We start from the raw sequence: 27,467 nt of genomic DNA on the forward strand, positions 1-27,467 counted from the left end.
TGGGGGCTGCTGAGGTGGCATCTCTCCTCCCGTTTGCTGCCCCTTGTCCGGTATTTGACTGCCAGGTCTGGTCACTCCCTGCATGTGTGTGCCACTAACGCAGTGGTGCTGCTGGAAGTGGAGGGACATTTTTTCCCCCCGCACATACATGGTCGGGAGGCAAAACTGCAGGGAAACCTTGTCTGACTGCTTGTGGGCAGCGCCTACCGGATATGTGGGTATTTGCTGAGATGTCCTTCTTGTTTCAGGTGAGACAAGGCAAAGTGACCCGTCAGGGGAAGTTCAAACCCAACAGCTATGCGTATCGGACAAAGGCTGGCACCGTTCTGCTCCACAAGTCAACAATCAACCGGTGAGTGATGTGTGTGTGGCTGTGAACGTGGGAGGGTGGTGAACCAGCGCCGTTCGCTCATCTCCACAGCACCCGCAGGCTGTGCTGGGGACCCTGGCGCTGCCTTCAACGGTTGTGACGGTACCCAAGTATGACGCGTCTCTGCCCGTGGTTGATGAACCTGTTCCCCTGTGCAGGGAAGCATCCAAGCTGTACAGCCGCTGGCTAACGTACTTCATGGCGGTGAAGTCCAATGGTGGGGTGTTTGTACGGGACTCCTCCCAGGTCCACCCGCTGGCCGTACTGCTCATGACTGACACGGATATCCATGTCCGAGGTGAGTGTTTACGGCATCTGCGGGGCTAATGTGTCTGCCTGCGTCTCCCTTTGCGCCGCTGCAGGCTTCTCCCCTCCAGCGCCCTCCCATCACTGAGGAGCTGCTGATGCCCTGGGTGCCCTGTTCCTCCGGAAGCGCGTCAGGCCGAGGGGCTGCACGTTGGCTGCCTCTGATCAGTTCAGGCAGTTCTGCCTCTTGCTCCTGGGTCTCCTTTCCGAGCCTCTTGCTTTGATCTGGGTGTTGCTGCGATGGGGCCGCAGAAGGAATGATTTGTGAGCTGCTCTTGGCCTTAGATCTCCAAATGAGACGAGGCAACCAAGCCGCAGGCAGGCTGAGCAAGCAGACTCGTGCCTGGAGACTCATACGTGGGGAATGAGGAACTGGGCTAGTCCTCAGCTGTGGCTGGGGAGGAAGCTGGTGTGTGTGTGGAGGAGTGAGTCCTTCTCCCCAGGGACATGTTGCTTTAGGCCTTGGGTTTTGGCGCAGCTGCGATCAGCCTCTAGCCCTAGAGCTCAGCCGGGCTGTGCAATCGGAGTCATCTCCTGCAGGAAACAGTGGGAGGATCCCAATGCCATGGGTCAGAGCACTGCCTGCTGCGTAGCTGGCCTGGGTGGGAACTTCTCTGGCCTGCCCCAGTGCCCAGACTCTGAGCTAAAATGAGTGTGAGGTGGACCTGCGCTGCTCCTTGTAGTGGTGCTGGAGAGGGCTGAGTGGACAACACAGGCTGGAACAGGTCAGCGCTCTTCCTGCTTCTCATCTGCTCTCTTCTTCCCACTAAGATGATGGCTGGCGAGCAACGGTCTCCCTGACAGACAGTGATCTCCTGGTGCTGGAGGGAGACTCCTACACCATCCGCCTCCTGCGTGATTTCCGCGTGTCGCTCTCCAAGATGGTGGAGACGTGTCTGTGCTACGAGATGGCAGCCATCCCTGGGGACCTGCACCACCAGCACAGCCAGCTGCTCGACATCCTGGTGGATCTGCTCAAAGGCCCTCCCGGCAGCTTTGGCGCTTAGGCAGAGCTGGAGGATTGTGTGGGGACTTGTAATTTGTATAAAGATGTTCACAAATGTTTATTTAAATAAAGTTCTATTTATCCCTTGTGAAGTCATCTCTCTCCATCCTAGAAGATTAATGTTGTCTGAATCTCCTGCTGTTGGCTCCGTGCATGGTCACCGCGTAGGAAGAACCAGCGTCGCACCGCCTGGAACGGACTGGAAGTGCCGCTTTGCCCTGCCGCGAGCTTCGTGGACGCCCGCTTCCTCCGCTCGAACAGCGTCAGTCCCTGAACTGGAAAGCAAGGACACGGCTGCTGCTCGCCGTCCTCTGCCCCCTCCCCACGGGGCTGGGCCGCAGCAGCTCCCGCAGGAGAGCTCCTCTCCGCTCCAGAGGAGGATGGAAGTCTCGGCTTGCGGCTGTGCCTGCTCCGGGGGCCGGGCCGAGCGCGGATCCAGCCGCTCCGGCACAGGGTGCTGATTTCTGTCGTCTCGCCTCTCCCTGCGCCAGGCGCCGCGAGAAGGTCGGAGGGGAGCGAGCCCCGAAGGCGCCGGATGCGACATTCCACGCGGGATCTCTGAGCCTCACGGCCGGGCCCTGCCGCCCCTGCGGCGCCAGCGCAGGCGTGGCGTTACCAGTGTGAGATGTGACTTGTCCTTCCTAATCTGCCTGTACTTTTGTCCTCTTGCGCTGTTATTATTTTTTTTTATTATTATTATTTCTCGTTCTCCCTACGTCGAGGAGGCCGGATCCCTGTAACTTGTGCAACACAGGACGCGATTGTAGATGCCAGTCTGCCTGTGAGCGCTTTCTCCTGCAGGAGGCCAGGAGCATAGGCACAAAATTCTTTGTTTTCTGTGAACAGGGACCATAATTTCCGTGGAAGGAGGATTGCGACAGGCACGGCATTAAAGGAGAGAGCTGGCGTTTAATCCCAGCTCGGCCTCGAATTAAGACAGCGACCTACCTCACAGGGCTGTTGTGAGGCTTCGGGAATGTCTGTAACACGGGCGGGAGCTCGGGCCGGACGGGGCCGTAGGGGAACAAGCCCTTCGCCCGCGGTTGCAGGCGGGGGAAGCGCCGCAGGGCTGCGACCGGCGCTGGAGGGAGCCGGGCGCGCGGCGAGGGGCCGCTGCGCAAGAGGCAGTCACAGGACTGGGGATCATTTGTTTTTATTCACCGTTTCTTATGCTCTTTGTATATGAATTCGAGGCGAGGGTGACTGCGAGGGCCGGGCGGCTTGCTGCGGGGCGACGGCGGGGGCCTGAGCTGGGGCGCTGGGCCGGGCGCCGCGGGCAAGCGGGTTCCTGCCCCGCGCCGCTGCCTTCCTCCGGGGCCGCCTTTTGGTTCGCTCTCCCCGCCGAGCGCTGCTCCGATTTAATTTACGCGCCGTGGGCTTTAACGCGAGCGGGGGCCTCTGCGGTGGAGGCGCTGGACTGCAGCGGGGGGGTGCGGAGCGCGGCGGCTGCGAGCCGAAAGCACAAGGGCCGGGGGCCAGCGGGGGCCCCGCGGTGCCGCTCGGGGCGGCCGGAGTCCTGCAGCCTGTGTTCACTCGAACCTTTTCATCTTCATTTCACTTGCTTGAGGTTGTCACTATTATTTGACCAGTGTTTGTTTCTTTTGGCCTGTATAATGGGCAGTATGGATTTTTTTTTTTTCTTCCCCCTTCCAGCAGGTTAAAAAAAAAAAGAAAAAAAAAAGAAAAAAAAAAGACTAAGCTATTGTCTAAATGGTTCAGAACTAGTGTGATATTGGGATACTTCAGTGGCTGTTATGTGATACTGGATCTTTTTACAACATAGATTAAAGACAATAAAAAGGGATAGAGTAGTAAACGCCTCTGTCCTCTTCTTCTTTTATTTTTCATTTTTAATAGATACATTTTTTTTAATTTGAGCAAAGCCTGAAGCTTGTTGTTTTATTGCTTTTGCTGGGGCTGGGCAAGGCGTTCGCATCCCCACCGCGGCCTTGCTGCGAGCAAGGAGAGGGCTGGGCTGGGGATGCGGGAGCAGCGGGGCTGAGCCGGGGGGGGCCGGTGCGCCTGGCCCGGCCCCGGGGCTGGTTCGTGGCCCCGATGCCCTGCAGGAGGGTGGAGAAGAGCTCCACGATGCCGTTTCTAACCCTGCTTGAGCCGTATCACTGGCAGCGGGGACAGGAGCAGCTGCCATGCTCATGCGGGGTCTTTCAAGTGGTGCAAGACACTGCTTGTGCCTTAGAGGTGGCAGCAGACTCAGGTGCTGCTGTTTTGGGGCAGTAAAACCCCAGCTGGGCTCTGCTGGCAGGAGAAGGCAGGGAGCAGGGGCACCTGGCCAGCAGCTGCCTCAGGCACATGGTGCCATCACCTGCCTGCTGCGGGCCCAGCACTGCCACCCTTCAGCCCTTCTTCATCCCGTCACCTGGCATCAGCCTGGGGTGGGATGTCAGACACCCCCTAAATTTGCCAGGAAAAGCCCCCCCCCCCCAAAAACCTGGCCCCAATTTCCCACATCCCCCACAAACTCACACTCAGGCTGAGGAGGAACATCTAGAAGCTTTATTATTTCACCCCTTTACAATAGTCAGAACCACAACATCAAATCAGGGAATTTGGCTAAAGGTGACGGTCCTATGGCCCCCCAAAGAGCTGGTGCTGGTGGGGGGGGGGGGACAGAAAGGCAGAAGCAAACCCGACCGCACTCGCGCCGCGGCGGGAGGTTTTCCCCGGCCCCGCATGCGCCCCAGCCCCTCCCCGGCCCCCGCTGCTTTAGCGGACACGGAGCCTCCGCACCCTCCACTCGGGCAGTGCTGGCAGAGGAGCCCGGTGCCGCTGCACAACAATCCTATGACACAAAATAATAATAATAGTAATAATAATAATACTTCACATTTAGAGAACACTTTACACGCTGCTCGCACCCCACAGCAGCCCTGTGAGGTTAAGTAGTAGCATTTCCCCCCCCCTCCTTTGCCCATGGGGAAACTGAGGCAGAGAGGGCAGGTGCCGTCCCAAGCCGAGAGCATCCTCCCGCGGCCCCCGCACGGCCAACGCGCGGGAAAACCAGAAATTCTGCCCCCCCCCCAAAAAAAAAAAAAAAAGACGCCACGAGGACCCCGCTCACACACCGGGGCAGCGCCGAAAACTACATTCAGTTGGCGGGAGGGACCCTGAGGCCCCTCAGCCCCCTTCCCCCCCCCCCCCCCACTTGCGCAGCCTCGCACGTGCTGCACTGCTCCAATGATGTATTTTTTTGTTTTACAATATTAAAAAAAACACCCAAAGTCGCTGCATATGCCACTGATTGATAATGCAAGAGCACAGTGCTGCCATCCCCCCCCCCCCCCCCCCCCCCCCAAAAACCCGCCTGCTCCCACCGCAGACACTGGGGTCGCAGCAGATTCAGCCCCCTTGACTACTGCTAGCCCTAGTGCTTGAGCGACAACACCCCGCGGCTTGGCACCCCGGGACAGACAGATGGCCGAGCCGGGGCTCCCGCCAGGCCCCGCGACGTCCGCCCCGGCTGGCAGCTCCGGCTGCCCTGTCCCCGCCGGCACCGGCGCTGCAGCCTTCCTCGAAGGGCTCCGCTAGCGCCGCCTCGCCCATCGCTCCCGCCAGGAAACTCAAATCGGTTTCGCCACGCATCGCTCTCTGCCCAAGCTAGCAAAAAATATATATACACACAGCTGCTTCCTTAAAACAACATTAAAAAAAAAAAAAAAATCCTTATTAAAACTGAGGCTGTCCTAGGGGAGGGAAGGAAAAAACAAAACCAACACACACCAAACTAGTGTATCTATCATCTGGCGTTAAAAAGTCAGCTAAACACAGGCACAGCAAGTGTTAGAGAAGTGGCACAGAAGCAGGGGACGCTCAGCGCTGCTGCAGCCCCGCGCGCCGCTGCCTCGCCGAGACCCCGACCAGCCAAGAAGCAGCAACGCGGAGCCACCAGCCCTCTGCAAAACTGCCGGGGGGGGGGGGGGGGGGGGGTTTGCTTGCTCTATTTTTTTTTTTTTTTTTTTGCAATCGCAGAAGATATAGATAACAAGTGCAACGTCGCCACTCGCTGTCCTACAGTCCGGGACCTGGCGGGGTCCACAGGGAACCTCCCTTCTCCCAGCGTTTCTGCTCCTGGGTGCCCAGGGCGGAAACGCAAGGAGAAGGCGACAGCTCCGCTTCCACCTTCTCTTTGGTTAACCAAGAGCAACAGCAGCACAAGCCTTCGCCCCCTTCGCTTTAGGGCTTCGGGAAGCAAAGCACCTGCCTCCTCCTGTGCCGGGGATTCACCCGCTCTCCAATTCCCTCTCATCCAAACTTCCCCCCCAATTCAAGTGGGGGGGGGGGGAGAAATAACCCCATCGGCAGATGGAGACGCTCAAGCCGGTGTTTCGAATTTAGCAACGAGCCGAAGCAGGCAGCGCAGGAGAAGGGGCAGTGATATATACGGGGGCGCATGCGGGAGCCGGGCCGGGTCCCCCCCGCTCGCCAGGGCCGCGGCTCCCCCCTTCCCTTCCCTGCCCTGCCCGGAGCCGAGGCGCCGCGGGGAGCAGGGGGGGCCGCGGGGACGCCGCCGCCACCGCGCCAGGCCAGGCGGCATGGAGCAAAGCAGCGCTGTGCGCCGGGAGCTGCACGGTCCCAGGCTGGGGATTAGCGGGTTGGGAGCACGGAGGGTGGAGGAGGAGGAGGAGGAAGGGAAGCAGCGGGAGGTCGCTGGCGTATATATAACCGCCCCTGCCAGGTGCAAATCTGCATTGCTTCCTTAAATTTAATTTGTATGCGGAGGAAAAAGCACTTACGAAACTAGCAGACGACTTTGATGCAAACTAGTACATTTTAATGCCATTTTATTAGAAATCATGCAAACTTTAATATAAAAAATACAAGTGCAATAAGAATCCTTTTGTGTGTAAATACAGATTCCGGGTTATCGTGTCACTGTCGGCTTCCCAAAGAAATATTCCCACAAGCATGAGAAGCTGCAGGCTTCCCTCTGCCCCCTCCTTCGAGCTGCCCCCCCCTTAGCACACGTCCGTTTGATCCCAGTGTTTTGTTATTCGGCTTTTCGCTTTAAATTAGTTTGACGACCCAAGAACGCTTTTTTTTTTTGCTTTTTTTTTTCTTTTCTTTTTTCTTTTTTTTTAATTTACATTTCATTCCTTTAGTGTCATTCGCAACACGAAACGAGGAGCCCGAACCCCAGACGGTAGGTAAACCTCCTTCCCCAGCCCGCCCGGCGCGAGGCCGCCTCTCCGCCTGGCACCGCCGCGCTTCGCCGGACGACACGGCTACGACACCCTCACCTCGGCCTTCGGCAAAAGCGCCGCGCACCAACCCGCCGCTCCCGCGCTCCGAGCCGCCTCCTGCCTCTCCGCGCGCCTCCCGGAGCCGGCGCCACCGGCTTCACCTGCTCTGCTACGGCAAGGTTTCCTTCAACACGTTCCTGCGCCTTTCGTTTCAGACATGGCTTAATCCCGTGAATTTGCTCCATCGTTTTAAAATATTTAAAAAAAAAAACACAAAAAATAACGAAACGGAACAACACCGACACAACGTTACGCTCGCTGGATATGTCAGTAAGAAGCCAGCACTGCGGCAGGGGTTAATGCGTCTGCGCTGCTACCACGAGGGAAAGGAGGAAAGAGGAAAAAGGAAACTCAGCGCGGGGCCGGAGCACGATAAACCATCGACGCGTTGCCACAAAGAATAAAAGGTTAAAGTCAACAGTTAAAACAGCCTAACGGGGGCGTATAGGATATATCATCGCCAAGGAGCATCAGCGGAAACCGAAGCGGCAAGGAGGAGAAGATAAAGAAAAAGAGAAAAGGGGGAAAAAAAAAAAAAAAAAAAAAGAAAGGAAGAAAGCTCACAGCTTATCCCTGTTAACTGCGGCCCGGCTCCGGCCCCCGAAACGCGGAGGGGGCCGGGGCAGGGGGAGGAAGGGGGGGACTCCGGCCCCTTCGCACGCGGAGCCGGAGGTTAAGAGAGCCAAGCTGCGCCAGGCGGGGGAGCGCGGGGCTGGGCCGGCGGCGGCGCGAGCCTTGCGGAGGGGAGCGCGGCGAGGGGAGCTGGCGGCGGCGGCGGCGGCGAGGGGGCGGCCGAGCCCGGGCTCTCGCTGGCGGAGGTGCTACGCCGGGGGTTTGCTGCTGGGGAGGTTGTGGGGGGGGGGGGATCGGAGACGACGACAACGCTGCTCTCCGCTCCGCGGTCCGTCCGAGCCTCGGCCCTCGCGCGGAACGACAGCTCGGGAGGTTCAATCTGCAGCGACACAAGGGCAGAGGGACGGGGGAGAGGGCAGGGGAGGAGGGGAACGGAAGACGATACCATAATGTCATCATTAGATGCCTGGAAAATAAAAGGCGATTTTCCGAATTAAAAGAAAGGCGATGAAACCCTCCAGCCGCCGCTGCGGAGAGCGCGACCCCGAGAGGCCGGCGCAGCGCGCTCAGTGCCCCCGGGGCGGCTGCGACCCCCGGCACTTACTCGTCTCCTGGATCCGAGTCTCGAAGCTCAGCGTTTCCCTCTGGTCGCCCCCGCTCGCCGGGGCGGCCGCCGCCGGCCCCACGCCGTTCTCCCGTGGGACGTCGCCTGCCCGGGGCGCCGGCGCCTCGCCGCCCTGCGGGGCCTGTGGCTGCTGCTGCTGCCCCAGCTCCTCGCCACCCTCCGCCTGCAAGGACACAACGGGGTGGGGAAGACCACGGGGACGGTCAAGGACCGCGGAGGAGCGGCGGCCAGCGACGAGGACGCTACCGCGCGGTGGACGGCGTCTCCATACCTGCTTGCTGCGGCCTCAGCAAGCGGCGCGACCCGCCGGCCTCCCTCCTGGCCCATGAACCGGTAACGCTGATCTCTAGGTGCTTCTGCAGGAGCTACACGGACTTGGGAGATGCCCCCACCTCTCCAGCGAGCCGCAGAGGGCAGCTGAGCGAGAGCAGCCCTCGCGCGTAGGACCCGTCCGCAAGCCCCCGTGCGGGCGCTGAAGCACCAGCCGGCGCCGCGCGCTGTCGGCGGCGCTGGCCGAGAGCCGCGGGATGCCACCGGGACGTGGCCTGCCCTCTACGTTACCAGCTGAGATTTCAGAGCCAACAAAAAGTACTGGATGAGAATGCCATGGCCAGAGACTCCGGACCATGGAGATGGGGTAGCATCAGCCTCATTCCAAGCGAGCGACCGTAATGAAAACCCCAGTTATCAGCAAACGGCACCAGCGTATTGCCGTGGACCAGACACCCCAGGAACGACAGCCTGGCACAGGCACGGCCCCTTGCCCGTCCCTCCCAACTCATCAGCTACTTCCAGAGCCACTTTCAGCCTTTCACCTGCTGAGCTCAGATCTGCAGGGCTGAATTTTACATAAACCGCTCAAGATAGGAGAGTCCTGGCGCGTCGCCAGCAAATATGCGGCAGTCGCCTCTCGCCTTGTTTTAATCGGGATGATTAAACGCACCCTAAATATTCTTGGGAATTCTGCCGCATGGTCTGCTCTTTAGGACGGGGACGATTCCTCTCCAGCTCATACCTAAGCCCAGGCTCACCCCGGCTGACCTCCAGGCCCTTCCGCAGCACCGAAGCGCTCCTACAAAACAGTGCTGGGACAACCATGGGAACTCAAAGGGTTTGGAAGGGGTTTCTTCTCCTCACTCTACCCCCCTGGGGGCAAAGACTAAGCCACGTTTTCGCAGTTCTGGTGCTGGGACGGGACGGTTTTGCCAGCTCCCAGGGCTACCAGCCAGGCCAGCAGCAGCGGTATCACAAATTAAAGCCCCAGCGCTGACTGTCTAACCACCGTCTCCGCCACTGCTCTGATCAGCGCGTGGCGTGATGGGTCGCCCCCGCCTTCATCATTAGGTTGTTCGAGCGGGGGTAATATCTCCCCCGCCTTGAAGAACAGATGTCTCAGTGCCGCAGCGAGACCTGCGGCTCACGCAACGGAGGCTGGGGGCAGCCTGAGTTGTGCTCTCAACGGGGAGAGGCGCTGAATCACGCTGACTGCGGGGCGACCATCCTCTCTCCCCCGCGCGCAAAGGGGCCCTTGGCTGGGCTGCAGCAGAGGTTGCTCACGAGGAATTGTTACCGGCTGAGACGCGCTCCTGCCGGCCACAAGGTGCTGCCTCCCAGCACGGGGCACCTTCATCTCAGCAGCTTTTCCAGGGTAGAAAAGGGGAGAAGAGGCACCAACAGGCCACGCACAGTTCCTCTACCGGGCTCGCAGCTTACGGAGCGATCCCTAGCCTCAGATTCTTAGAGGAAGGACGCAAATGGGCAGTATGAGCCCTCCAAGCAACATACAGCAGGGAGCCCGTTCAGGCAGGCCACCAAGGTGGTGCATGGCTCTCTTCAGCTCATACTTATCCCTGAGGTTCACGACAGAGCCCACAGAAATGCTTACGTGGCTGTAAAAGGCTGAGGGGGGACTGGAATACATCAACAACAGGACAAGGAGAAGAAGCAAACCCAAACCCCGCCCTGATGTGCCCGAACTTGCTGCACGCACCTTCACTGTTCCTCCTGCCGGCAAGTGTCCCACATTGTCCAGCGAACCCACTTTCGCTTGGGCCTTCTCCTTGAAGTTCAGCTTCTGGTTCTCAATTTTGACGTCTCCTCCCCCTAGAACAAGATTGTGTAGGAGCAAACTTATTGCCAAATCTGGAACAGTCACACCTGACATCCGTTCCCCTTCCCCACAACACCACAAAGGCACCACCAGGATTCCCATTTATTTTGGAGGAGGGATGCAGCCAACACATTGTGTCTCAGCCTCTCTCCAGGTGAGGTTCAGCTTAAAAACTGGCCAAAGTTGGTGATCTGCACCTGTGCAGGCTAAGACACACTGCAAGCAAGCAGGGGTGCACCGCAAAGCCCTGGAGGTGCCCTCAGGTAGGAAATGGCACATGTCAGGACAGACGAGCTGGAAGATAGACACAAGCCAACTGTCTTACTAGATCTGCTTCCAAATTTGTCTCCCACAGCAGAGGTGTGAAATGCTAGTTCAACCCAATCTCACATCAGTGCATTTCTGATACCAACTGTCCACTCGTATCTGCACCCTTTGCCAAGTTCTCTAGCAGCTCAAGCCACTTGTGTAGTTGCTGGTGTTGGTAGATCCCATTCTTTTTCATTAACTGTGTTCCTTTGCTCGTTACCCATCCCCACCCCTACTCCATCATGGCAGTTGGTTGACTGCCTGCATTGACAGCTGTCTCCCTGACCAGGACAAGATGCAGACCCACTTGAACTACTCAGGAGGCAGCAGTGCTGGCAGGGAGAAACCTGGATGGACACTACTGATTTCAGTAGAAAATCTTCAGGAGAACCTGAAGAAGATCAGAAGAACTACTGGAGAATTCTAGCAAGATTTTCCTGGATTTGGAGCACTGCAGTTCCTGTTAATAAATAAGAGGGTACGTGCAGTCCATACTCTAGTACTTTTCTCATAAAACTATTTAAATATTACTGAACACGACTTTGCTTCTCAGTGACAATATTAAACGCAAGAAGTCCTCACGCAGTAGAGAAGCTTTGCGAAGCTTTACATGCCCAACGATGGAAGCCCATTGTTTCGGTCACACAAAATCAGTTAAACATCTGACACCAGCTAATTCTGGATGGATTATTCTGCTTTAATCAGCCTGGACAAGAGCAGTTATTGTCACGCACAGCTTGTTATTAGAGAGTACTGAATAAACGGAAGGCCACGGTTGTGGCACCTTGTTCTCAAAGTGGGAGTGCTTTTTTCGAGGCACTGAACCATGGTGCTCTATGCGTAAGGTTGAACTGCTTTCAACCTAACAGGCCGGCAGACAGCGTACAGAAACCTTCTAGAAGCAGACAAAGACAAGCTTGTAGCATTTGTTTTCATCTTTGGCCAGTGAACTTTGTCCTTCATGCATGGGTGTTCGATTGCCAGGACTTTTCCTGTGCAGAGCAAGCGCCCTCAGATACAGACCAATCAATAAAAACCAGTAAACTGACCATACTTTAGGAGCCTACAAAAGCATCATTTAGCCAAGCTACCAACAGCCACAATACCCTGAACTCCAGACTTGCTTATGCTCCAGCTGAGCCAAGGGATGGTCACTGGTTGGTTAGAAAACCTGAGATTCGCAGGAATTCGTGCAGAATAATTGCTATGTTCTCTGTGGGGAACAATGAATTCCTGCACACTCACTCCACAATATGTCATTAAAGAGCCAAAAGCGTTTTATACGAGGCAAGAATTGATACGGAATTGTAGGCTAAATAGTCCCTTGTATTTGCCCTGAAGAAATGGAAGGAAGTTTCTTTAACCTTCCATAGTGCCGGTGCCGTCATTCACAGAACTGCTAAGCCTTTAAGCATGAATGAAGCTTCCAGGCTCCTGTAACATAGTCATGCTAAATATCGACTTTTTTTAAATGGGGAGGAAGAACTGAGTCAAAGCAGCAGGTTATCTTCACAGCTGGGATGAAACCCCACACTTTCTAATCCCCTCTTCCCCTCATGAAACCACTAGGCATTGCTAAGAATCTAGACAGTTCTCTTAGAAGCACCCTCTGAAAGCAAGAAACCCTTTAAACTATTCCAGCTACAATCCAGGACAATGTTTAAGTGACTTGCAGTATTCACAGACAAATCATTAGAAGATGGTAAAACTTCTACCTGGTTTATGCTTGATATTTGCTTTAGAGCCACACTTTGAAGACACTTTGGAAAGGTCAACTTTCTTGTTCTGGATCTGCACCTAAAGAGACAAAAGGAAACAACTCAATGCAAAGAAACACTTCCTGTGAATCCGGATGCCAACGGCCATCTCAAATATCAGGTCATACTTTGTGAATTTGTGCCCCTTTTCCACTGAATAATTTTTTTCCTATTAATTTCCTGGTCACTGTATGCCAAATGTTATAGTAGGCTTTAGTAATATTTAAAGGCCTGCACCAGCCAAAAGTGGTTAATGTGAGCAGACAGAAATTGAGACCAGATAAAGCCAGCAGAGATGGATAGTGACCAGAAACAAGAGTCTTGAGTTCCTGGCACATCCATGGAATACAAAAGCATTGGAAGAGGGACCAAAAAGCCAATTCCATTGCCACGTTCCCCAGACTGTTAGCTCTGCCTCTGAAGATATAGGCCACGGCCAGGGTAGCTTCAGACGGTTACCAGGAGAGATGTCATCTCATGCTTCTACTCAGAGAGATGCTCTTGTGCCATAGGGCCATAGATATACCATCAGCTCCAGTCTTTTGTCTCTACCATCCTCAAGCAAGATGCAGACCGACCCAAGTGTAATTGTTAAGATACATTTGCAGCCTCCTCACAATGGTCCTTCCTACCCAAGGACAGGAGATCAGGTAGGCTCATCATGCCCAGATGGAACAAACTGCCTTCACAAGCTATCCTTACGGTTTCTCAGAGCCAAAACACTGCGAGTGGGGACAGTATGTCCTAGTATTATTTTCTTTAATTTCATTCTACCAGTGACTTGATACTGGCACAGAAAACTTTCTATGAAAAATACAGTGACGCAATCATGAAATCATGATATTCGTGACTCAGTAAGAGATTTTCTTCCAAGCCAAATGTTCTAGCATGGTGTTTGCGTGGACAACAGCTTGAATTCGGAGAAAGGTGTCTTCTTTGGGGTAGGACAAAGCCAAAGCCAAAATGTCATAGATTTTATGCCTTTTCCTCAAAAAAGAGATTATATCCCTGACACTCAGCCTAAGTGCATTGTATAGAGGCCCACTTCTGATATTTTTAAACTCCTCCTGCAGCTCCAGGTAGATGAAAGATTCCTCTACTCCTGAATTAACCTCTCGTGTAACTGCTTGGAGAGTCTGTCATTTCATACAACCATAGGATAATTCAGGTTGGAAGGAACTTCTGGAGAACATCTGGTCACCCCTCCCACTGAAAGCAAGGCTAAGTTTGACATCAGATCAGGGAGCTCGGGGCCTCATCCAGTCATGTTATGATGAGTTTCAGAAACATAAGAGTCAATTCTTGCTTGGCTAAGCTGTGAAATGCCAGGTGAAAATGCTTAGCACCAACATTTCTGCAGGAAAAAAAAGCATGTTTTTCCCTAGTAATATTAAGAGGATCACCTCTCCCATCCACGTTAGCACCCATCAGCTAGTACCTGTGTGCCACAAAGTTCTGCTACAGATTCTCTTTCAGAGAAAGTGAAATTCTTTCTTTCTGAATGTGGCAAGAGTTCCTTCCCTTGCAAACTACTCTAAAAGCTTACTGAGAACTATCATGATAATTTGTAATACATTTTTCCTCAGGAAGCATAAAACCATCCTGTACTTGGGAAGAGCGACGAGTCAAAGCTCTCACGTCTTGCTTGTTCAGAATCACAAGAGCAGGCAAATATAGTTCAACATCCTGCTACGTTGTTCCATGCTAATGTATTTTGTACCCTGACTCAGAGAAGGCGGACACACTGAGAAGGTGAGATCACGGCTACTGGATTTGATTTCCTTAGAGGTTGCCAGTTAAGTTGCTAGAACTTTTCTAACATGAGTATTTGTTTGCTTGGAACTGGACTAAAACTAAGTTTAGCTTCACAGAAGTGCATTCGAAATGTAATAACGTTCATTATCAGCTAGGGTGGACGGACTCAGTTATGACTCCGCATGATTTCACCTGGGCATCTAAACAGTTAGTAGACCTGAACGGAAGTGTATTGCTTGTAAGATTTCCAACGTCAGTTTTGTTACGCTTGCAATGCCAGACTGATTTAAATGTTTGACCTTGCGTTTACAGGGCCGAATACTAAGACTCAAATGCCAGAAAAATTAGACTTAAAAAAGCCAGATAGAGAGGCTCAGATAGGAAGTGTGATCCTCACTTCTTTTTAGGTTTTCTACCTCTGACCATTCACAACCCAGGTAAAGCCACAGGGTAGAGAAACATATGTAAATTCCAAATCACCCTGTTCAAATCCTTCAACAACATCTATACTATCTGCGCTTTGGAAAGTGTCTCTCTTTACCATTACTTTCTTTACAGTGAGAGGGGAAAAATACTAAAGTGCAACAAAGGCTTTTGCCCAGGAAATCTAATGATGTTTGTGTCAAGATGTTTCTATCAAATACAATGGAAGTAGCAACAACATCTACTGCTTTTGAACATGTCTTCTCAGGTGTCTTGGAGGGAGGAAGAAGTTATCTCCGTGTACAGAAGACAAAATGGATGTCCACATGGAATTTGCCTGATGAGCACCAATTAATTCACTTGGGTAGGATGTCAATCTCTTCTGCCAGAGCAGCCCTGAAGCTGAATCAGAATTTCCTGCTAACCACATCTCTTGTCCATATGATTCCTAAAAACCTTTACTGAAGCCACAGCCCGAAATGATGGACTTTTCAGTCACCCCCTTCAGCAGTGTGCTTCAGGAATAAAACATCAGCAAATCTTCTGTCAGAAGTGTTCACCTTAACTATTTGAACGAGAAAACATCTTGGAAGAGGACACTAACCTTACAGTGCCCCAAAGCAACGGAGTGGATATAAAAATGAATAAAAGGAAACGCTGTTACAGGATGCCAGATTGGCCACTGTGTCTCTTCTACTCACATTGGTACTGCCTGGGCTGGGTTTGGGGGCGTTGGATAGCTGGGAACGACTGTCTGAAGCTGGCTTTTGGGCATTTGGAACCTGAAAATAATAAGCACTTTATTCTCTATTCTTAAAGAAAAAAGCTTAAGTAGTGGAGCAAGGATAAAAACTGCAACAGTAAGAAGAGAGTGTGGAAGAAGAGAAAAAGAAAGCAGGCACAGACACCTGTCCCCTAGAGCTGGAAATGTCCCCAGGACAGGACAGAAGAACAGCAAAATGCAAAGAGGAAGGGACAGGTGTGGTGAAGTAATAGAAGAAATAATAATTCATTAATGTAGTTAATAGAGCAAGAAAAACATCCCCCATGTTTAAAGTACATTTCTGTTGACCCCAAAAAAGGAAATGCATGTGTGAGACCCCTTGCCCATTAAAAGACTGTACAAGGTAAAAGTGGTAAAAGAAAAGTGGATTATAGAACTCCTTTAAGTGCACGAACACTTCAGTTACAACAGCTGCTCTTTAACAGCATGGCCAAAGGGACTTCTGCCACAAAACACAGATTAGCTACAAACAGTCTGTACCAAATTTGGGTGACAAAATTAGATGAAATACGCATTAGGAACAGATGTGCATAGCTAGAAAAGCTGTATCATGAGGGCACCCAGTTGACATGGTCTCAACCGCAGCTTTGCTTTCTGTGTTGCAAAGCACAGAATTCTCCTGTTTGAGCATTTCTACAGGAAGCGCCACATACATACATATGCATCCCTATAGACGTTAGGTAAGCCACAGAGATATCAAGCAAGAACGGTAAATCCCCCCACTGGTGAGTATCGGCACATTGGAAGGCAAGGAGGACAGCAAAGACACTCATAAGCCAACAGCTCCCAACAGGAAGCAAAGCCTAGTTAAGTGAACATTGCATGCGCGACTGCAATTTCCATCTTTCAACACCTTGGAAGAACAGCTGCAACCGACCTGTAAAGAACAAGTTTGTTAAAAACCCCAGAAAGGTCTTTGGTAGCCTCTTGTAAAGATTTCAGGAAGATTTGGTCATGCAGAGTAAAGATTCAGCCAGCTAGGCAAATACACATACGTTTCCCAGGAAAAGTGGTCACAGCAGTTTGCACCACAGTCATGTCCTACACAGCAGTCGCATCCTCTGGACGACGTGGCTAACAGAACTTGCTGGATGACCCTAAGTCCGGCCCCAGAAATTGAGTATCTGCAGACTGAGGATGCAGATCACCTCCTGGGGCCGTTGTGGAAGAACTGGTGCAAGGACCTGCTCTCCCGTTTTTGTTAGGGTCTAATCCTGCCACCGCACCCAGACAGGGGAAGGGGCAGAAGGCAGCAACCGCCTCCACAACAAAGCGAGGATGCAAGGAAGCTCATCGACACTGGGCACAGAGAAAGCACGGGAAGATGCGATAGCGGGGCAGCTCTCCTTTCAGTCTCCGGGCACGTATAAACAGCAATGGAAGAACTCCCTTGCACTTCAGGACTTCACTGCCTTTTTGAAACCATCCAAGACTCGTATTTCTACAAACTATCGCTAGTACAAACAGGCTAGCATAGGTTCATTAAGGTAGTACAGATTGTGTCAAGAAGGAAACAAGCCTGCCAAGCTACCACAATGTTTTCAAAACCTTTAGCATCTACTTTAAAAAAAAGAAGAAAAAAACCCCCACACTTTCAGGATACAATACTCCAAATCATGTCCACAGATGTTACAGGATTAGCCCTCTACCTTAATAAGCTCAACTCTGTTACCAGAGACACTAGTAGGTAGCCTTTAAACTTAGAAATTAATCACAGCTCAAAGATCAAGTCCCAGAGTATTTGCCTCCTCCTTTTTCAATGTCTCCCTTCTTATGAAACAAGAAGGGAAATTAATCTGACCTCGGGCTTGCTCTATCAGCCAGCGAAGAGCAACGGGTACTTCTAGGGCACAACTCATTTCATCCTAAAATCGGACATGTAAAGCAGGTCGGAGGACTGATGAAGCGCCTCCATCTGCGAAGGGAATTCAGGGCGAACTAACTCCGGAGGTCAACGTGCACACCACACATTTGGTCAATGAATACCATGGAAGCCACATGAGAAATAGGTCAGGTGTATCTGTACTACGAAACAAAACACACCCATAGATTCAACCTAGCATCTCTGGGAAAAGCAGTCTCCCGCCTACGGTCTTTCCAGCAGCCCTGCAATCCTGCCATACCTGTCTGCCTGAAACAGAGCATTAAGACCCACAAATAAAAACGCAGTACAAGAAAAGGAGTTAGTGGAAAGACAGCTTGCCCAGAGCCCATACTTACATTCCCACCTCCAGGGACATGCTTAATATTGTCCTTGGACCCACACTTGGACTGAACATGGCTGTAGTTCGCTTTTTTGGAGACTATCTGGACCTGGAACGTTACAGAACGGAAAAACAACACAAGGGAAGAGGACTGGTTAGAACTGTCATACGGCAGGCTGGAGCGGATGCTCTAACATGGATAAACAAGGAATTGTGTTAAACTCGATCCAACGTCAGTATTAGGTGTGAAAGCAGTTGAGGAGGAGAGTGAGAAAAAAAGTGAACGAGACAAGAGGCTGCACAGACAGTGTTAGTGCAAGAGCGTAAGCACTACGGTGAAAGAGCACTTATCTACACCCCGGGTTAGCGCTACCTGAGCACTTATCTACACCCCGGGTTAGCGCTACCTGAGAACTTATCTACACCCTGGGTTAGTGCTACCCGAGCGCCTGCCTGCCTGAAGGACCAGTTTGGTGTACGCTGGTGGTTCCCACACGAAGCCTCCTAGGAGGCCTCTGGTGGGAGCGTCCCCAGAGCCCACTGAGCCGTGCGTTCGAGCACTGAACTGGCTCAGCTGCCCCTTCCCCCCCATGGGTCCAAAACCATGGCGTCACCACTCCTAACAAACCAATTAATTGGTTATTCTCCGCATTTTAAACTATTCCCATTTGTCTGGATGGACTCCAGTCTTGGGTAATGTCTTTCAAAACCTCTGGACAGTAAAGCCCAACCTGAGAAACAGCTTCTCTGTTGAAGGCTGTAAAACCTTCAGTTAAATTTTATCAGAACACATCTAATGTTAATTAAATAGATGCATCGTTTCTCCTTTAAACTGACCCCGATTTTTTCAAAAATACAAAAGGACTCTGCTATACGAGCTGGCTTTTACTCGCAAAGGTGAAGTAACTGAGCGGGAGCAACAGGTCCATTTTTTACGCAAGGTTAGTTACAACAAGGGCTTAGTCCAGGAGTTATTTAACACGGCACAAAACGTGGCAGAAGCTGTATCCTGGAGGACTTCTAGAAAGAGGCGATAATTCAAAGCACAAAAGGAACCACCAGAACTCTCTCACTTTAGACAGGTTTCCAAAAGCTACTTCGCCTGTTTAGAAAGGCTGGATTCAGTGCAACAGCAGCTCTGAAACGTACTCTTGCCGTGTGATTCGTACTGGCTTGCTGACTTCTCTAGAGGCACAAATTAACGGGCTCTACCTGATAACACCGAGTTACACCCAGCATTACGGCCACGGCCTCCTCATTCCCCATCCACTCCCCCATGGCTCACGTCCTGAAGAACGATGTCACGACAGAGCGTCAGAGTAGACTAACGGGGCCCCTCGACCGTGTGCGCTTCGAGAGTGTTGATGCAACTACATTGGGAAAACTGCTGGAAAAATTAAGCTCTTAATGTTCTGCAACCTTAATGAAAACAAGCAGCGTTGAACTAAACCTCTCCCCCTTGTTACAAACTCGTGTCATGTACGAAGACCTGTTTTTAGAGGAAATTTCCAGCTCAAAGTGCAAACGGAGGACTCTGCTCCGAAAACATTTAAGGCAGGCATTGAAAGGGATGTCCGTAGTGGCGATCACCCGGGATGCCTCAACGCGTTTAACTGAGAGCATCGTAGGGTTTACGAGAAAGAATCGGAAAGGTGTCTGTGCAAGGGACAGTGACACTGACAGGAGAAAGGAGAAGAGCAAAGAGAAGGGAAAGTGACTCAAAATGGAAATGTTTTCCTTCATCTTCCACAGATAAAAGTCTGAAATAAACTCACTTTCCCATTGGGCTGCTTTGGGGCACCCTCTTTTGTTACAGCTGTTTTAGTAGGAGCCATTTTAGAGACCGCATTGGGTTCAGGCTTTCGCGCAGCACCGGTTGAGTCTGGCTTTTTCTCTACTTTCCCCTAGATGGAGACAAATGGATGATTTCAACCAGCAACAGCAGAAGTGGGGGCAGGAAAGCATGGAGCTCCGTGGAGCAGGCAACCCCGGGATAACTCCATACGGGCTCCAGCTCTCAGGCAAGGGATGATCCCGTGCACAGGGAGGACAAACACAGGAGGGAAGGGGAAGCAGTTACACCCAGACATGGAGTGCAGTGGGCACTCTGGGGTCCGTAAGTCAATAACTAAGGAAAGCTCTCCATTTCTCAACAAGCTTGTAGGTGCCCTTCATCAAGTATTCCACCACTTCCCCAATAGTCACAGTGGCAGGTCTCCTCATGGACTCAGTATATCATACCCCGTGGAAAAAAAATAATAAACCCAATCCTTTAGTAACCCAACAGCAGTGCCCGATCCTTTTCTTTGTGCTGAAGACGCTATGCAGTTCTTGGTGGCCAACGTATCTCCTGGCTGATTTCCTTTGCCTCTGCGCTCCAAGTGCTCTGCTGGATGCAGATACACTCGGCTTCCGTTTCTGCTTTCTCACCCCCACACTGATCTGACTCAGGCTTTGAGATCAGCTGTGAACAGCTGTGTTTTGTTTTGGTTTTTTTTTTTTTTACACAATCAAATGCAGGTGGACCTAATTAACCCACTAAAGCAGAAAATTGAACCAAAATTACAGTTTTTAGGAAAATTAAGCAGCTACCTGAGAACATCCATTCAAATCTAGATCTGGATAAGTGCAGAAGAACCTGAGTTCTTTGGGCCAGCATAAATCCTATGTTCCACTAACCTACCAGAAATGGAATAGCAAACGAAAGACCCCCAGCACTCCTAGGGTGTTCTCATACTCTGAACACATCCCAGCATACGTAAGGCAACTTTAAGACTATGAAAAAGACAACATTTTTCTTCAAATGTAGGGTTGTTAGGTTTTACCACTTCTATCAAAAAAATTTACAAAATAAAGGACAGTAGAAATAAAGGTAAAAATAATTTCCCTTAAACTGGCACAGTGAACCTGGAAGCTAAAAAGCTCTGCAATCCTTCAGAGCCCTAACACAGTTTAAAACAGCAGGACAACTTCAAGTGTTCTTTTTGACCAGATGGCTGAAGGATTTGTGAGCTTCAATTTGTTTTCAAGTTGCACATACAGTATTTGAAAGGGTCACCCTCCTCCTGGCTTCAAAAGCCTTTCAGCAGATTTGGTTCATCATTTCCAGAAACTCTCTGTTTTGAGGAGTGGAAGTTGGTCTTCTAGACTTCTAAGCTCTGAGGACCATATTATGACCTTGGCTAAGATCATAACTAAGACATTTTTAACTTTTAAAGCTTAATTCCATGCATGTATCGATACTGTGACATACAGCAAGAATACCCTTCACTTTAATACGCCTACAAAGAGATTGAGGCTCTCAGCATGAAGCGTGCTCTCCTGGCATCAGATTAAAGTTATATGCTGGGTTATTCACTCCAGGAGACCTGCAGTAAAGATAAGTGGGCAAATTTGTTCCACTCTGTGGAAATTAAAGCCGTCCGACTACGGGCAAGCTGCTAACACATTCGGTCAGGCAAGATGGGCGTATCCGTTATAAAACACCCAATAAAGGTTTTAGGCTTACGCATATCCACAAGATGACTTTAAACCCTCAGAGGAGGGCTACAGGTACATCCCAAAACCTTTATCATTTACATGGTAGATGTTTACAATGAAATAGTAATTTAAGCCCATTACTGATCAAGAGCCTCAAGTTACATCTATGTACATGCTTCTCCCCATCCTACAGCTCATTCGTCGTTATCGTCTCCCTTTCTCATGACGCTAGAGGTTATCGTCCCGGAGCCGCAGACGCAGACCCGCTCCACTCGGCTGTAGGCCTGACGGGTTGGGCAGAGCCCCGGCTCCTAGGCACGGGGCAGGTGCCGTGGGACTTGCTCCTGAATCCAGGTTTCCTGCACTGCAGTGCGTTATTCCACCTCCGATACCCTTCAGCAGGCTCAATCCCTCTATTCCCAGGCAAAGTTTTGGAATACAGCCAAGGTTTGAGCTTTCAATACCAACTAGTTTCTCTGTCGGAAGACACGGCAGAGAAACAGAACCACAGTTTTGGATTCCTGTACATATGCCAGCAAACCCCATGAAGGCTCTTAGGGTGGATTCCTTCTGCACACTAGTATCACTGCCTTGTTAATGCCTTGTGCACACACCAAGAACCCAAAAGAGGAGCTCTGCAGAGTATAAATACGAGAAGAGCAGTGAGTACACAGCCACCAAAATTAGCAAAGAGCACCCGGAATGCTTTAGAGCCACGGTTTCAAAACAGACATGGTTTTCGAGTTGGAAGAGACTTACCTTTCCTCCACCAGGCTGATGCTTAATATTATCTGTTGATCCAATTTTGGAACGTACGTTTTTCAGATCCGGAGCAGAAACGCTGCTGGTCGGGCGAGGTGGCTTGGAAACGGTGCTGGGTTTAGTCAGAGGCTTAGCAGCTGGTTTTTTAGCATCCACTGTTGTGCTCGAGGTTGTGGTGGGTTTGGCTGCAGCAGGCTTGGGTTTGGGGCGACCGGCGGCCGCCCCAGGTAGAGCGGCCGTGCTCGGGGTGGCAGCGGAAGGAGTGGTGGCGCCGCTTTTCACAGCGTTTCCAGGAGCACTCTTAGGGCGGCCCACGTCTGCTACAATAACCACAGCAATAGGTGGAGGGAGGGAAAAAGACTGATGATGAGACGGCACTTAGGCAACCTTCCCTGGAGTCCTAAAGACGTACGGCGGCCTGTTCAGTAAACACACCCGCGAACAACGAGGATCCGATTTAGACGGAAACCGAACAAAATTACCTGATGGCGACTTTGCAGCGGTCTTCTTGGCATCTGCAGGCTTTGCGTCGGTCTTAATGGCTGCCCAAGACAAAACACACGGTTTCACGATGAGCAGCTTGATCAGCATTTCGGAGAGCGCGAGTTTGCCCGGCGCCGGGACCCGGCCGCAGGTCCCCGCAGGGCCGGCGCAGGCTCCCCCCAGCTCCTCGCGTAGGGACGCTCCTCTTTACCCCCGCTACCCGTTTCTAAAAGCTGGGTTATTCACTCTATAAATGGGTTATTTGAGAGAAAGCATCTCCTGAATTGACCGAACACCTGGCTGAACTCCTCCACATCACGACAGCGATACTTGCTCACGTTTTCCAGCCAAAGGATCCATCCCAGACGAAAGGAACGCTAAGAGGATGCTGCCACACAGCTGGAACATAGATTTGCATCTTGTCTTCTCTTAAAATAACCTTCTGTATCTGAAAGCACTTCCTCTAATGCTGTTTTAATCCTGCCCCAGTTACATTTCTTAAAACAATTTATAGCCTTTCTTTGCCAAACTGCAAAAGCAAAACCACATTCGTCTATCTATAACCTGGGGACCATTGCTAGACCAAATCTAACCCAAAGCTGATTTTCCTCACATAGAAGTTACTGCACATATTTTGGTCTCTATTGTAATTGTATAAAAATAAAAATCACTAAACTGAAAAAACATCTTTAGGCAAGCACCAATGATAGCGACCTGATTACATTCCACACAGGCAGAGGACGGTCTAAACCAGGAACAAATCTACACTTTGCAAAGCAGAAGAAAACCACATACAAAATTGATCAAGGAAAAAGCATGGCCTGAAGAAAATAAAAACAGAACCTTACTTTTAAATAGTTCATTTGATAATGAAATTGCAGCTTTTTTGACTATCAAGTGATGGACAACTTGGGCTAAAATTTGTTTCACGTCAACAACCAAAGGAAGGCAACATTAAGAACAAAAACCAAATGGAAAAGGCTACAGAAAACTCATTAAGTTAGAAACCACGGATTACAGAAAATTGATAAAAGGGATACTGATGACTGATAAAAAATAAAATAAAAGAAAGACAGACACAGATGCAGGTAACTTCTACCTGAGAGTCCTAAGAAGATGCTCAAGACCCCTGCCTTCTAGTATTTAATTTCCAACAACAGTCTTAGACTTTTAGATAAACTCAAGTAGCTGGAAGGGTACTTACAAAATGCCAGTACAGAAAGGAGCAAAAAGAAGAGGCAGATGCCGACAGGCCAAATCAGTCTGGTGCATTCCACCCAGCCTTCGCTAAAAGCGTTCAATTAAACACCCCAGATAAGATATTAGCTATCGAGATGAAACAAAAGTGGATTTGGGATAGTTTAATAAGTCCTTAAGGACAGATACATAATTAATACCAATCACCTGAAAAATAGGTTCTGTCAAACAAACTAGTCTTATTCTATGAGACTGCAAGTTTAGTTGAGAAAACTGATTGCATGGATGGAACGTACTTAGTTTTTATAAAGGTAAAAGGACTAATATGGTACTTAGATGTATAAAGAGATGTAGTTATTTCTGTTCATGTCAGTAGGAACACTTTAATGTCATTAGTGTGTGATGCTGAAAGTCTGGAGAATGATAAAGCTACTGGTCAAAAAGAGAGAGATGATCTTATTAAGAGGTACAAGTCATTTCACCAGGGAGAGAAAAATAAAACATTGCATAATCCGTGGCTTTCACCTAGTAAAACAAGTGATTAAGATCTAATACCTGGAAAAATGAAACCAGGCAATTTCAAAACAAGCCACTATACACACATCTCAAAACAGCAGGAATGGCTAAACATTTGAGCAAACCACAAGAAAGTGGCAGAGCTGCTTTTGACACGTGGAAAGAACGAGTAGATCTCTCAACATCATCTTTAGCCAGGAACATTAGCTGGCTCAGTGGTAGGCAGTCAGAGAAACTGAACTGCCAATAATATACAGAAGATCAGAAGAGAACCAGTTCTCCATCACCTACGTCCATGCATCTGACTGAAGTTACATCTCTTCTACCTAATCTGAATTTGTTAATGTTTGGGTCATTTTGATTCCCATTCAGGCTTCACAGCCTCCATGACTCCAGGCAGTTTAGAAGACTATTCAGCCTCTGTCACGCTCTTGCTTTCTCCTCTTCAAAACAAGACTCCTCTCCTTCTGCCACTCATGACTTCCCTCTGCATTTCCAGAGGGAGACAAAACTGCTCTAACTCCTGATGGGATTTCGCCAGCTGACCTCATCTCCACTGTCCACCCTATTCCCTCACCGTCCTTTGCCAATGTCCCAGTTAGCTGGTGGAGAAGCCTCTTCCCCTCTGCATCTTGCCACTTGGAACAACCTTCTCGGATCTCTGCATCATTAACTCCATCTCCTTTCAAATGTCACCAGAAAACACTTCTTTCTCCTTTGTTTGGGCCTCAATTTTGGAAGGAGAAGTTAACTTAATTGAACTCATTAAAATGTGTTAAGCATTCCAGGCTACAGTTTGTATAGAAGACTACACAGAATGAATTGTACAAGAAGGTCCACAGGATCAGTTGAGGTGCATGGCTCTTGGGAAGCGCAATACACTTCCTCAATACAGGATTAATTATCTTTTCCTCTAAAGCATAAAGTAAGGGATATATATCTGGCCTAATGCATTTCAACATCATTAAAACACGGGCACTATTCTCTTGGGAAAGACGGGTTATGAATTTGTGCTTTGGGACCCTTAGAATAAAACAACTAATATGCATCACTAATATGCTGCCAAATATGCTTATTGGCAAATTTTAATAATTGACTAATGAGATCTAGTCACTTGAAAAGACTTGAGAATATGTAATTATATTTTTATCTGAAGTTAAATCTCTTAAACCCCATTAAGGGGATTGCAAATAGTGTTTTCAAGCGTCTAACAGGCTGCTCATGTTTCACACCGGTTGTGTCAAACGAAGGGGAAGAGCCTTCTTCAGCAGCTGGGCCCTGCGTGGGATACAGCTTTCCGATAAAGCGAAGGTGGTTTCCGCTCCAAATTCTTCCTGCGTTAGTCACGAGGGGAAAACCAATAGACTCCAGCTACGGAAAGAAGATGAAGCTCTTTCTTCATGAAAACTGCTACCCACATCCATTTTAGGAGCCGTTTCTAACAAGCTTCCGTTACCACCTACGGGTAGCTAAGAAAGTTCATCTTTGTGAAGCGAAGAGGTATCTTGACCAAACTAGCGCAGCACACGAGTCCAGTCAAAAGTCATCTGCTTCAATGGGATCAAAAGTGAGACTTGTGCCCGTCCTGCAACTGAGCCCCTCTATTCGGCTTCAAGCTCCCCTAAGCTGCTCATGAGCTACAAATGTTTTCTTAATGATAGCATTAACTGACAGAAAATCAAGGTATAGCTCGATCCCATAAACAACCTAGGTTATCTACAAGATAAGCCAGTGTCTTCTCACCTGAATGTTATTTAATTCTAGCTTTCCTCCAGGTCTAAATGTGAAAACTGTTATCAAAGAAACAGTTATTTTAAGGCCTAAAACCTAGAACTTCATTTTACAGTTACCTATAGTCTTTGTGCCGTGGCACAGGATCTTGTCTTACGCTGTACTAACAGGTTATTTCAGCTATCATTACGCCTCCAATCAACTTCTGACGGACAAAGAGGCCAGCTTACACCTCCCAGCACTACTGCTGCAGAGCAGCTTGGTCTTCTCTGAGGGGCTCCACTTCAAGGTTTGGTTTGGCTTTGATCTGAAGATCTGCGAGATTATTTACTGGGAGACTGATTCTAACAAGCCGACGGGGCCATAGGGAGATGGCAACACCACGACTCCTCCACAGTGACGCAGGAACGAGTGCTCAGCCGCACTGGACTAAGTGATAGATAGATAAATACCTTCCTGGGAACCACCAGTGCTACTCACACAAAAAACTTGCAGCTGTTTAGAAAGAGAGAAGAAAAGCAAGCAACTGCTTACACGTCGGCCTCTTCGGTGGAGAAGCAGCAGTGTTTTTCACACCAGACGCTGCAGCCACCGGAGATGCTGCAGTTGTCCTGGGAGTGGCCGGGCTGCTCCTGACGGTAGTTCGAGGTGTGACAGACGACGGTGGCTTTGACAGTGAGGTCCGCTTGTCCGGGCTCTTTGCATCTGTAACCTGGAAAGGAACAGGCTGCATTAAAGCCAATACTTCACGTGCATACTTCAATGCGTTTGCCAACAAAAAGCCTGAAATAAATTTAAATTCTTTTTCTAATGGAGAAGGCACAATCGCTTAAATTCTTGAGCACATAAGCTAGGTGCTGTTGAAACAATATAATGCAGAAGATAAAAAATATATATATATAATTAAGATATGCAGAAATGACTGATCATATTTAGCGCAGGACACAGAACACAGACCCTGCTGAATACTAGACTTCATCCATATCTGCTCCAGAGTTAACGTGCAGGGTCCATTTACAGACGTGCACAGGGCAAAACCAGTCCCCTAGCAACACTTTTGGAAGCAAGATCCTCCCTTCACAAGCAAAATTGCTTTCTAAGTTTGAAAGGCATTTTTTAAAGCATCCAGGACATAGGAGATCAAACAGTTTATGAACAAGTGACCCGTCAGGGACAAACATGAAATAGTTTTCCCAATGGAGAATGAACCGTGGACACTGGTTAATCCAGTGCCTGAATTAATCCAGGATTTCAGTACTTGAAAACAAATGAGCTGAGACTGATCACTTCAAAAAAAAGGAATTTAGGAAGATGCAAAAACTTAAATAAAACTGAAAACACTGGTTCACAAAAAAGTCAATGGATCTGTGCCATTTTGATTTACCTTAAAAACAGTCCAGTCAGTGCACTCTGTCTGTTAGGAGTCTAGTTCAGGGCGGGTGTTTAGTATTACCTACCCAAGGGCCAGCATTTCCATAAAAAGATACGCTGACTTCGCCCTAACAGCTATGGATTTCTGCCTGTGCTTTCATATATATATATATTTTTAAATACAGACACTCAAATACAGTTCCTTAAGTGTACAAGTGTGGTGCAAATGCTAGCATTTAAACATCAGCTGAAGGCTTCTGAAGCTGATGTTAACATTCCCTCCCAGGCTGAATCCCACTAGTGTACGATAACTTGTGTGCGAAGGATCACGAACAGAAGCGTCTTCAAGCTAGAGCAGTATAAACACACAGGTTTGATTTTAAGTAGTCAAATGCATTTAGAACAGATGTAAAAAAAGGCAAAATAATTTCATCTGTCAAACTGCCT

The 27,467-nt window shown here is 49.8% G+C and overlaps 2 protein-coding genes across 13 annotated transcripts in view; one reads left to right on the forward strand and one right to left on the reverse strand.

The window, feature by feature from the left end:
* DHX30 (DExH-box helicase 30) overlaps positions 1-2,079 on the forward strand; it is a 34,870-nt gene extending 32,791 nt beyond the window's left edge. For all 4 annotated transcript variants that reach the window (XM_067292086.1, XM_013959871.2, XM_067292087.1 and 1 more), the window contains 3 exons: positions 249-352; positions 529-668; positions 1,448-2,079. In XM_067292086.1, the coding sequence (XP_067148187.1) occupies positions 249-352; positions 529-668; positions 1,448-1,683 (480 nt within the window). In that variant the 3' untranslated portion in view covers positions 1,684-2,079. The remainder of the gene's footprint in view (positions 1-248; positions 353-528; positions 669-1,447) is intronic.
* A 5,694-nt stretch (positions 2,080-7,773) lies between these two features.
* MAP4 (microtubule associated protein 4) overlaps positions 7,774-27,467 on the reverse strand; it is a 147,185-nt gene continuing 127,491 nt past the window's right edge. For 4 of the 9 annotated variants that reach the window (XM_067292091.1, XM_067292088.1, XM_067292090.1 and 1 more), the window contains 10 exons: positions 26,184-26,361; positions 22,205-22,264; positions 21,720-22,042; positions 19,256-19,384; positions 17,497-17,589; positions 15,194-15,274; positions 12,273-12,354; positions 10,129-10,241; positions 8,118-8,301; positions 7,774-7,892 (listed from right to left, as the gene is read on the reverse strand). In XM_067292091.1, the coding sequence (XP_067148192.1) occupies positions 7,888-7,892; positions 8,118-8,301; positions 10,129-10,241; positions 12,273-12,354; positions 15,194-15,274; positions 17,497-17,589; positions 19,256-19,384; positions 21,720-22,042; positions 22,205-22,264; positions 26,184-26,361 (1,248 nt within the window). In that variant the 3' untranslated portion in view covers positions 7,774-7,887. The remainder of the gene's footprint in view (positions 7,893-8,117; positions 8,302-10,128; positions 10,242-12,272; positions 12,355-15,193; positions 15,275-17,496; positions 17,590-19,255; positions 19,385-21,719; positions 22,043-22,204; positions 22,265-26,183; positions 26,362-27,467) is intronic. The other 5 variants (XM_067292092.1, XM_067292095.1, XM_067292093.1 and 2 more) reach the window with 5 other exon arrangements.

This window comes from Apteryx mantelli, chromosome 2 (genome assembly GCF_036417845.1).
Source record: "Apteryx mantelli isolate bAptMan1 chromosome 2, bAptMan1.hap1, whole genome shotgun sequence".
Taxonomy (NCBI): Eukaryota; Metazoa; Chordata; class Aves; order Apterygiformes; family Apterygidae; genus Apteryx; species Apteryx mantelli.